This window comes from Stenella coeruleoalba (assembly GCF_951394435.1).
Source record: "Stenella coeruleoalba genome assembly, chromosome: 5".
Taxonomy (NCBI): Eukaryota; Metazoa; Chordata; class Mammalia; order Artiodactyla; family Delphinidae; genus Stenella; species Stenella coeruleoalba.
The window spans coordinates 79,862,826-79,874,776 of record NC_137150.1 but is presented as its reverse complement, the minus strand read 5'-3'; the positions used below and the strand labels follow the sequence as shown (position 1 = coordinate 79,874,776).

The 11,951-nt window shown below is 41.8% G+C and overlaps 1 protein-coding gene across 9 annotated transcripts in view; it reads right to left on the bottom strand.

Annotated features, from left to right (window-relative positions):
- Positions 1-535: 535 nt before the first annotated feature.
- Positions 536-11,951, bottom strand: part of IGSF11 (immunoglobulin superfamily member 11) — a 135,798-nt gene continuing 124,382 nt past the window's right edge. For 7 of the 9 annotated variants that reach the window (XM_079921851.1, XM_079921859.1, XM_079921855.1 and 4 more), the window contains exons 5-7: positions 5,374-5,496; positions 4,418-4,568; positions 537-2,782 (exon numbers count right to left, since the gene is read on the bottom strand). In XM_079921851.1, the coding sequence (XP_079777977.1) occupies positions 2,338-2,782; positions 4,418-4,568; positions 5,374-5,496 (719 nt within the window). In that variant the 3' untranslated portion in view covers positions 537-2,337. Of the gene's footprint in view, positions 2,783-4,417; positions 4,569-5,373; positions 5,497-11,951 lie in introns of all 9 variants that reach the window. The other 2 variants (XM_079921853.1, XM_079921852.1) reach the window with 2 other exon arrangements.

The window sequence follows — 11,951 nt, the reverse complement described above, 5'->3', positions numbered from 1 at the left end:
TGTAAATACATAATTATCTCAAATAAAAAGTTAAAGGAATGACCCAATATACATCAAGAGCTACAATCATGACCATAACTTTCTGAACTGAAACTTGGCAACTCCAGTTCAGAAATCATCATTTATCTACTCAATACCCATATTAGGCACTGTGCTAGGTGACAGAGATATAGGGTGAAAAAGATAGCCATGGATCCTGTCTTCATGAACTTCCAGATAAAGAAACATGAAAATGGCTCAGTGTATGAAAAGGATCATCACATCTTCAATCACACATGTGATAAATGGACTCAAATTTCTAATGATAAGAGTAGACTTAAGTAATTTTTGGAATACTATATGCTCATTAAAATTATTATAGATACTATTTAACAGAATGGAAAATGTTTACAACATTAAGAGAACACTAAGTACAAAATCATATATTCATTAGTATACGACAATTAATGACAACTTGTTTTTATATGAATAAAACTTTTATTGAATTTTAGATAATTAGAAAGAATAAAGAAATGCAAGATAAATGCTTTCTAAACAACATCTGATAGTATCATCTTATCTGTCATGGCATTTTCACTCTTCTTTATAAAAAGTATAGACATTCATTTATTTAAATTTTTACAAAGTCAAGAACCGTCAAACGGAAAAAATAAGTAATGCTAAAGTAAATTCAGTTCTTCATCAATATTGGAATGATTGCAATGGTTAGGTTCTGAGCTTAGCCCTCTTGGAAAAATAGTGTATGCAGCAGCTGTTGGTTTCCATTATTCAAATAAGTCTGAAAACCAGAAGGCCACTTCCTGTGACGACTGTGCTTGCAGGAAAAGAGGGCAAAAGCATAGTGGGAAGAGGGAATGAGAGACTACATCGGGAAAAGAAAAGATGCTCTTATCCAATCCCGGGGTCAGCATCATAAATAATTTAGGAAACAAATCTGGGAAGAAATCATTTGTGTTGCTTAAAGTGTGATTAAGGCGAGAGAGTCACCGATACAAGCACAGCCAGATCTACAGAGCACAAATAGAGTGGAGAGTCTGCAAATTACCTGGTGAACTCCCAAGGCCAGGTAATTAATCACAAAGAATCTCTTTACAGTGGTGTAAAACGCATCTGGGCAAAGTTGCAACCCTGAGCTGCGACAAGAACAGGGCAGAGCCTCCCAGGAGCATATCTGAAGACATCCCTTTTGTCTCAGTCTTATCTATTTTGCAAAAATAATCATTTTGAGAAAAACAGAAACAAAGCAACTCCTGCCCTCCCTGTAACAACCCAGTAACCTCAACTTGTCAAACAGGAGAAAGTTATCTACCCCAGTACAGAGGAATGGGGTGCTGCCCTCATTAAGAGTAACCTGGTGTGACAGCAAAGGAGACCTGGACGGCCCTGCTCTGAGAGGCTGCCAGGAATTCCCTTCCACCCTCCTCCCTGCTCCTGTGCTGCCTGCACGACCTAGGTCTTGCCGCCTGCCGGGCTCCACGAACAAGCTCACTGGACGTGGCGTTGACAGTAGTCTTTTCCTTCCTAATCCAATGCCTCTCTCGTATTTTTTTTTTTTTAAAAACAACAGTTTTCTTTTAAAAAATATTTTCCCAGGAAATAATGAACAGTAACTGTCATGGACCTATAACAGACCCTAGAAAAACATAGACAGGCAATAATCTGTCAATATAGCAATATTCCAAATATGAAATTCATGGTCCAGGAAGAGATAAATAAATAAATATGAAGGGGCTCCTCAAAGAAGTTTATAGTTTTCACCCATTCCTTACTGAATTCTGTTGGTGTAAAAAGTTTTGATTCTACGATACAAAAGCCAGCCCTGCTAGGACCAGTATTCGCCATTTATGCCATTCGGCCCCCTACATCAAGAGGGGACGGGGAAAGGCAGGATGTAACACAGGGTTGCTCAGTATGTTTCTAAAGACACCTATCTTTTTAAATAATTTCATTATTTAAACTCCATCTGGCACTTTAGTCTCTTGAAAAATTATTACGTTAGACATGAATTAAAAAATAAGCCCATCTGGACTGCAGTTTGGGTTTTTAATGCTATTCTGCTCTTCTACCTTTTTCCTTGGCTTGGCACATCTGTGAGATCCAGCGTTTTGAACAGAATCCTGGGACAGCTGGGGTGGGGGAACGAACAAGTCTTCATGCCGGAGCATTCCAGTTCATTTTACCAATCTTAGTGGCCGGGTCACAGCCCTGCCTCCTTCTTTGTGCTTTTTACTAGGATCATTGTCAGGAAAGTGTCTTTCCCAACACGCCACCACCCCGCCCCCCGCTGGAATGGGGGCTCCCTTTGCTTCTTCTCTGCACACTCCATCTGCTTGCGTCCTAGACCAGGGAGCCAGCCCGACTCTGGGCTGGAACCATGACAGGGACAGCACCAATGCGCTCCAGGCTTGCTTGGCTGATGGTGTAGGAGTGTGTGTACTGAGCCCGGGGTTTCCTGCTGACTGAGCCATTGCTCCTGGACACGGCCTGCGGCGACGACCCTCTGTTGGCTGTCACTGCCAGGGTCTTCGGTGGGGCTGGGGCCAGATGGCTGCCGTTGGCATAGACGGATGGTATGTTGGCGTGGCCCGAGTGGAGGGAGAAGGACTGGCGCAAGTCACTGAAGTGGTCGAGCGACTGTGTGTTTCTGTGCACTTTGGGATTGTTGCTCCAGCAGCGGCTGTTATAGGTATTGGAAGAGGTAAATGTGTTGCTCTCTGAGGAGGACACCTCGGTGTGAAATGCTTTGGCAGAAGAAGGACATTTAGGTGGAAGATCATCCTCTCTGAAAACGAACAAAAATAAAGCTGTTGTTAGGATTTACTTGAGGTTTACCCTACCTACCTGCCCAGGACTCTGTCTTCCCATGTTCAGGTGAATATGTCTGTGAAATTCAAACCCTCAGGACAGACCACACTATCATGAAAGCAAACACGGCAGTCCTGGTGGCCTCGGCTTTGATATTCATTCCCTTTAAGACAATGCTTAGGAAAAATTCTCCCTCAGCTTCTCAGTCCCCAAGAGTAACCAAGAAAGTAGTATCAAATCTCTCAAAAACTGTGTCTTCCAATATAACTGAAAAATATATGTGTGTGTGTATGTATATGTGTGTGGGGGTGTGTGTGTGTATATATATATATATTTTTTTTTTTTTTTTCTTCCCCTCTAAATAGGAAAATAGTCCATGAAGAAATCCACCGAACTAGCTGCTGTAAAGCTAGGAAACCAAACTACGGGTGTAGGAACTTCAAAAAACTATTAGAATTGGCCTGATTTTATTGCCTTTTGGGGTTTGAGAAATCACTGTGGTATGCTGATAAGAGGTTTTTCTCATTAATCTTACACTGGGATGAAATCTGTCCCTGCATAGGGTCCAAACCCTTAAGAATTATAAGAGGCTACGAGAAGTCATTAAGTTAATTTAAGATGTTAACTAATTCAATTACCATTTTCTGAGTACCAGGCATTTTACTAGATGTTTCATGTGAGAAAAAGACAGCTCCTCTACCCAAGAAGCCTATGGTCAAATGAGGGTGACAACCAATGCGGGAACATCTGCAAGTCTTAAAGGTTGGACAAGGGCCTAAGTCAACTTATGTGAGGAGGTGATGCCTGGACTAGACTTAAACCAGACCAAGGAATGTACTGAAGAGATGGATGCAAAGGGAAGGAGTATATGGTCCAGGAACAAGGTGGAGGCTACAGGAAAGGCCCTGAGGCCTGAGAGAAGACAACAGACTGGAACACAAAGTGATCAGGGAAGTTGTGAGAGATAAAAGCAGGGAAGCAGGTAAGGGTCAGATTCTGAAGGGCTGTGTATGTCATGCTAAGTAGACTGGAGTCATTAAAGCATTTTCAATAAGGTTACTGATGCGATGCCATCTAAGACTGAGCCTGAACCCCCATATCTCCACAATACAGCAAGAGTCACCTTCCTTTCAAGATCATTTGACATTGTTTCCTTAAGATGTTCATATTCTTGACTGAACTGTTTTCAACCAAGCCATACTGCTTCGGTCTCTCTGTACAGGTGCTGTGCTTTCTTGCTTTGTGTTCGCATCATTTACAGATGCCAATATTAAACACATGTTCTAAACTCACTTTTCTACTATGGCAGCCACCTAACCCCACCCGCCCTGAAGCTATGGGAGGAAACGGGGGAATTCTTCACTTGTGTCCTCCTAGTTGGGCACATGCTAGACTACCCTACCCACCTCCCGCCTTTCATGATCCAGTAAATAAAGCTGAGGAGTAAGTACCATGAGGCAGAGTGATATAACATACAAGAAACTATCATTTGGCCACTTTAACTACCTTGGTTAAAGTCATAAGATTAGCAAAGAAATCTTAGCTGCCAAAATGAATAGAAATACAGACACTGGCTATGCCAATGTCAGGATAAATTATCTGACACACAAACCTTATTTCATTAGGAATTTCTTCTTCCTCCTCCGCTTTATTTTTGCTTCTCCAGTAAAAGAATGCCCCTAAAATTAGTGCAATGCAAAAAATGATAATAACTGCACCAGTGCCAATGGCTCCAGCTATTAGTCCAATGCTCCTGGGCTGGGCTGCAAAATATATTTAAGGTATATTTAAAGAAAAAAAAGGAGAGAGAAAGAGAAATAGAATATGCTCACACAACTTCATAAACATAAAAGGCTACCAAAGAACTTTCTTAAAATGTGCAAAATTGCCCACTGTATTGTATCCATTTAAAGTTAAACCTCACTTAATTTTCTGTATCCCCAGTGGCTAGGACTAACACACAACAGGCTCACAAACATTTACTGAATAAATGAGCAATTCGTTCAATAAACGAACAGCTGTAGGAGAGCCACAACCAGGTCAGAGCAGGAAAAAGACCGTACCTGACTACTTGCCTGACCTGCCCCAAATGAACCTGGCAAGCAGCAGGATAACTTGCTACTTCATCACAGCCAGATCATTCCCTTTTGCAGCTGGAATTCAAACAACCCAGAATTCTCAAGTAAAGAGAAAATTTCTGCACTGCTTATGTATGACCTGGGCACCCAACATTTAAGCAGATATAAGGGATTAGGAAAAAATACAAGAAGGTCTTGCCATGACTGTAAGATCATAACAAATTTTTAATATGTCTATAGCACTATATAATCAAACTGATCTGATTCTAATGATCCTGGGAAGACATTTTATCATAAAGAAGAAGTCATATTGCTGAGGCTGAGAAGTATACTAACACATCTATTAAATATCTTCAGTAATGATTAAAATCAAAAGAATTTCTATTTAATCGTCAAACAACCTCTAAACAAGCGGAACTTTTCATTCCCTAGTTTAACAAAGATCTTGGCATTCAGACCCAGAGTGGACATCAGAATTTTATATACTTACGAGAAATAACCTGGAGATCCAAAAGACAGGTGCTGGTCCCAATGGCATTAGAAGCCACGCACTGGTACAAACCTGATGACAGGGCGCTGATGTTCCGGATGGTGACTGTTCCCTGGACCTGGTCTGTCACAAAAGTAACAGTCAAGTGAGGATTTAGGAAAGAAAATAAGAAAACCAAAGAAATCAGCAGAAGACTATAAAAAGAGATAAACAGTGAAGAGCTATCAATACCTTTTTTTGGAGAGATGTTTTTGGTTCATGAAGGTTAAAGACTAAAATAATAACATACGTTAAAGACCAGGAGCTATAGAGGCCTGTCCTAAATAAGGGCAGTCTTAGAACTTAATCTGCAGATTAGTGTGAGGTCCTAAAGGTGAGCAGCCTTCCCTGAGGAAATGTTGGCTAATGCCTATTTTAGAGAATTTATGATCAGAAGCACCAAATTTTAATTCTGAGGAAATGCAATAACATACAAAGTTAAACTCATTATAATAATGTCTGCTTCATACTTGATGGAAAACATATCCTCTCTGTGCTCAAGGGTGTAGACTGCTACTCCCTTCCAACAACCACGATAACCATTTGTGTAAGTCCAGCTCCTCCAAGGAGTGGACACCAAGACAAGCAGGAGGTTTACTGGAGGAAATGGCAGTAAGGGAAATGGAGAGGAACCTGGAGGAAGCAAGGAGAGGCTCAGACTGCAGTACAGGTCTGGCCCCCGTGAAGGGGAGAGGGAAGGAAGGAGGCAGCGTCTCAGACTGCAACACAGCCTTATGGAAGTTTCCACCAGGCTGATGGGGAGTCCTTGAGCCAAGGTCACCTGTTAAAGGCATCTTAGACTTTGCAGGAATGGGCCTGCATTAGCAGCCCCACTGTGCCCAGTGACTGGCTGGGAGCTGCCCAGGCAAAGCATGGCCTGGGTGCGAAGCAGTGGTGGATGCTGCGGGAAGCCACTGGGGCTGTCAGTCAATTACGTTCCCACAGCAGGAGATCTGAGCCATGCATTTCCCAGGTGACCACACTGATATGACCAAGAAATATTGCAGTGGTTCACATTTTAGTAACTTATCAACATTAGGATAGTTGATTTATTCCTTACAAACAAAACACAAATGACTTACAGTGATAATAAAACCTAAGTTAATAGTTATTACTACGTGCCAAGCACTGGCTAAGCTTTTACACGTATGATCTCAATCTTTACACTAACTCTTAGCGGTATTGTTATCATCAATCCCATTGAACAGATAAGGAAACCGAGGCTTTACATGAGTGAAGATTACACAGCTGGGCAACAGGAAATGAACGGAGGGCTGTCCAACCTCTAAGCTCAGGCTGCACTGCGGTCTCCCTCAGGCAGTGCACAACTCTTCCAGCCACTCACCGCTCAAAAAGAGCAGCAAATCAGGAAAAGCCTCCTGGTGGCACACTGGTGGCACAAAGTCCACATACTCCTAGGGCAACACCTGGAGCTATCTCTACCCTGTGCTGACAACTTTTACATGAAACTAAGATTTAGTCACCTAGTTTCTTCTGGTAACCTTCATTTCTATTTAGATCAAAGGCAGAAGCAGAGTCATTTAACCAATAAATATTTATTGAGCACCTTTCTGTGTGCTGGATAAATTTTGAGGATGGTTATATCATGATGAGCAAGACACACACCCAGCCCTGTACCTTAAAGAGACAAGTAGGTGAGAAATCACAATAAGTGGGGTAAGCGCCATCACTAGAGGATACAGGGTGCTTAAGAGGGGCATCTAGTGAGGATGAGCAAATTCTGAAAGACCCCCAGGCAGCAACCGCCCTCAGGGTTATCTCCCTGCCTTCTAACATTATATAGTGGGTAATGTTAACAAATGACTCATCAAACACACACTGAAATTAATTTCAATATACAGGCCAGGGAAGGGAGGGTTGGGTTTTTTTTTTTCCTTTGTTTTTTAATGGGAGCATTTAAATGGTCGAACCCATACTATATGGATATCTTACTGACTTATACTTATGTCTTACTTGGACATTTGAATTGTACTGTACACACCCAAGTCAATATACTTGGTAGTTATTTGGTTCACACTTGTGTGTTATTTCCTTTTCCTTAAAAACAAACAACTCTCATGGCTACCAATGTATGAGGCTTTTCAGTGAATTCACTCAGATAATTGGGTCTGTCTGGAGGGAAACTGTTTTCTCCTCCTCCGTGTTCTATCTGATTTCCCGTGCTCTCCTTAACCATCCCTCCCATGTGCTCCCCAGCACCCTGTAATCCCTAGTGCTGGAACTTACCCCATTATTATAATTTCTTGCCTACTTGTCTCATTAAGATAAGGGACTCTTGTTTGACTTGTTCTCACTGTATCATCATCCTCAGAAATTACCCAGCACACAGAAAGGTGCTCAATAAATAAATAAATGGGCTATCTTCTCGAGTGTCTATTGTGTACCACATACACTGCACTAAGAGCGTTACATGTCTCATTTAATCTTACAAACCTTAAGTTTTATATTCCCTACTTTTCAAAGATGAAAAAGCTCAGAGAAGCTATGCCATTGGTCCAAGATCACACAGTACACAAGTAGCAGCACAAAAAATCAGGTCTGTCATGTCCAAAGCTCATAACCACCATACACACACTTGACTTTCTTGTAAGGTATTTAAAACCACAATATTCTGTGGGATGCATCTGTAGGATATTTCCTAACCTTGCAATCAATGTCCCAGTGCTATGAGTATTAAACTAAGCCATCTGTCTAACTCCACCTTCAATACGTTAGCAAATGTCATCATGCAAGAAAACCATAATCTCTGGGCAACTAACCCCACAATTTCACACACTGTGTTGTTGTTTTCCTAAATCCTGAAATTCTAGAAATTTGATCAGCTCACACCAAATCAGTGATTTTGTTGACACTTCCAGAGAGAGAATTTGGGAAATTTTTAACAGCTGATCTAAGCAGCATTCTGGCACGCAGAAAGAGGTAAACTGTAAAGATTCTAAAATAAAATAAAATGACAACTTCAAAGAAAAGGTGAAGTCACTGTTCTTTCCTCCTCAGTGAGGCTGACACACCACGCCGGAGTGAACTCAGAACGTAATCAGAGAATGGGACAGACACGTGAGTAAGACAGGTCTAACCAGAAGCAGAAGAGGGCTGCTGAGGTAGTCAAGGCAACAGCGCACCTCTGCAGCCAGCACCTGACTGCTCCCTGCCACGGGCACAGGGCCCTTTCTGAAATGAAATGGGCTCATTCCTCAATCTGTCACTTCACTTGGCCTGCTCTGGAGCAGAGTAATTTGTTGAAACGAAGTTAGAGAATAAATATTCTTTAGATCTTCTTTGTTTTAAAGAATAGGGGAAGTTCAACAGTGTGGAACTGCAGTTTGGAAAGCAACAAATTGCATCACACCCCAGTTCACAGCAATACTGTATCCCACACAAGCTGTGTACCTGGACCAGAAGCCCTACAGAATTTAGAGAGAAATAAATATAAGTGCACATTTCCACTTCCATCCTTTCTCCTTAGCTCCAGAACCACTTCTCTGCTGCCTAGTAGACGGTGCACTGGCTAAGAACATGTGTTCTAGACTCAGGCAGCCTGGGGTGGAACCTGCTCTACCACCTGCTAGCTAGGTGGTCATGAATGTGCTACCTCTTCTGCATCTATGTTTTTGATTCCTCGTGTGTGACATAGAACTGCCAACATGCTTCTACATCACAGGCTACTGTGAGGACTGAGTGAGGTAACGCATAGTGCCTGGCAAGGCTTCCACGTTGGAATTCCCTCTTGGCATCACTTGGGAAATTTGTATCTTTTTCAGATTCATAAGAAAAATCAAGAAATTGGGAAAATGTTGAATGTCTCCAAATTCCAATAAATATTAATACTCAGGATTTGAGGTTGAGAGATCAGACTTCCAAAATCAAATTACTCTATATTTTATATGATTTATGCATTTTTATAATAATAATGCATGATCATAATAATAAACAGTGAGTCATCTCTTATATAAAAATTTCAGAAGTACTCTGTAGAAGAAAATAATGAATACATGGTTTATTGTTATTTGAACCAATATATTATGACATACTATATATTTCAAAAATATGTAAAAAATTATCTCAACCAGATACAAACATTTGATGATAAAAAATAGTAAAAATGGGAACATTAACACAAAATAAATGCCAAAATAAAACCTATTTTAAAATTCAAAGATAGTATCACAAATACTTAATTTTTTTTTTTTTTTTTGCGGTACGCAGGCCTCCCTCACTGTTGTGGCCTCTCCCATTGCGGAGCACAGGCTCCAGACGCGCAGGCTCAGAGGCCATGGCTCACGGGCCTAGCTGCTCCATGGCACGTGGGATCTTCCCGGACCGGGGCACGAGCCCATGTCCCCCGCAACGGCAGGCGGACTCTCAACCACTGCGCCACCAGGGAAGCCCACAAATACTTAATATTTAAACTCTGTCACTCTAAAAGAAAATTTAAAAACACTATACAGCATTAAGTATCCAACAGTCTTGATCTTTGTTTCATGCCAAATTTTCCAGACATGGAAAGAAAATTTTATTTCCTTTCTGTGTTGATGTTGGTTGAATTAGGATGGAGATGGACAGGGGAGACAGAGAGAACCTGTCCCCATTAAGAGAACATCCTAAGCACCTCTGACGCACACGTGAAGACACACACTGCTTCATATTAGTTCATCTCCTTTATTTAACAGTGAAAATACTCTGCCTTTTTGCCCTGATTTTCATTTTGTCATTGAAATAGGTATTACTTTTGCCAATTCAGATTATGAATCCATTTCTGATTTCATGTCAGTGTATTCTACAGCAACATTTCCATCTACTTCTCTTTGCATTTCTGCTATTATTTTCAAAGAACTGTAATCTACAGCAAATACTATAACACTAGAAAACACCAGTGGACATTACTGGGCAATATTTGAATAATGCAAGATTTATATCTCCTTGGTATTAATAACACTGCATAGAATCACACATCAAAATACTAAGCTAAGGATTTATTTTACTTTTAAATCTGTTATTTATTGGAATACCACTCATGGCATTTGTATAAAATATAATGGCTCATCACTGGCAACAGATGGGTCAGGAACACACACTTACAACATGGCAACAGCTACAATTAAGACTAACTGATTAGCTTGTGACTACTTTTCTCCTACATATTTCGGTCTAGGTTCCCAGAAATGCTGACTCTGAGCAGTCTTGCTTTTAACTTGACATCAGTAGATTCTTTCAGATCAAGATGTCTCTATGTTGATTGTTAAGATTTAATTATCAAAGGAGAATGGTGCTTAGTGCTCAAGAAACATCACCTGTTACCATTATCATTATTTCAGTCCCCATCTAGAGGTCTCAGAGGACCACTACCTCACTGCTTCCCTCAAGCAAAACTCTAAGTATATCTTCTCTGAGTTAATAGTTACTGTTCATTCAATAGCTTAAGACAGAAATCTCAGTTAACTTTGACTCTTCTCTGAGTCCCAGTGTATCATCAAGCTCCATGTCTTGTTGATTTCTGCCTTCCATCTTTCTCGAATCCCACCCTGCCTCTAACCATTCTCCATCCTGATGAGCAGGTCCTTAGTTCAGGCCCTCTTCATTTCTTTTTTTTTTTTTTTTTTGCGGTACACAGGCCTCTCACTGCTGTGGCCTCTCCCACTGCGGAGCACAGGCTCCGGACGCGCAGGCTCAGCGGCCATGGCTCATGGGCCCAGCCGCTCCGCGGTATGTGGGATCCTCCCGGACCGGGGCACGAACCCGTGTCCCCTGCATTGGCAGGCGGACCCTCAACCACTGCGCCACCAGGGAAGCCCCCTCCTCAGTTCTTGATGGAGCTATTATCAAAGCCTCCCACCTGTGACCTGGCTGCCAATCTCTCATCCTGTTTGCTGAGGCTGTTTCTAAAATGCAGATCTAGGTATCAGAGAGGCTTTATAAAAAGGCCAGTCAATATCCACAGTCTCAAGGACAACACCCAAATTCTTTGAATGCTATACAATGACTCTCACAATCTGGACCTGAACTTGCCAACCTCCTCTCTGGTCAAACCTTCATGAATCTTTATGTCAGGTCATGAATCTTTATTCACGATCAAAGGTCAAACCTTCGTGAATCTTTAATCATAATTCTTCTCACTTTAAAATGTCAAAATTTTTAGTGTGTGTGGGATCAAGATGGTAGAGTAGGAGGACTGGGCTCATCTCCCTCATGAATACATCAAAGCTGCAACTATATAGAGAACAAATCTCACTGAAATCAACCTGGGGACCAGCAGGATGGCTCTTCTACAACCAAGGCTGTAAAGGAAGATCCACACAGAGTCTGGTAGGAAGGGAGGAGAAGCGATCTGGTTGGGACCCCCACCTCTAGAGGGGGACACAGAAGAGGAGGGGATATCACAGGCTCGAGGATGCTCCCTGGGGAGCGAGGGGTCTGAGCCACATATTAGGCAGCCCAGCCCTGGGGTCCAGCACTAGGAAGACAAGCCCCCTTGGTGGTCTGAAAACCAATGTGGCTTACTGGAGGGCTGTAAGAAACCA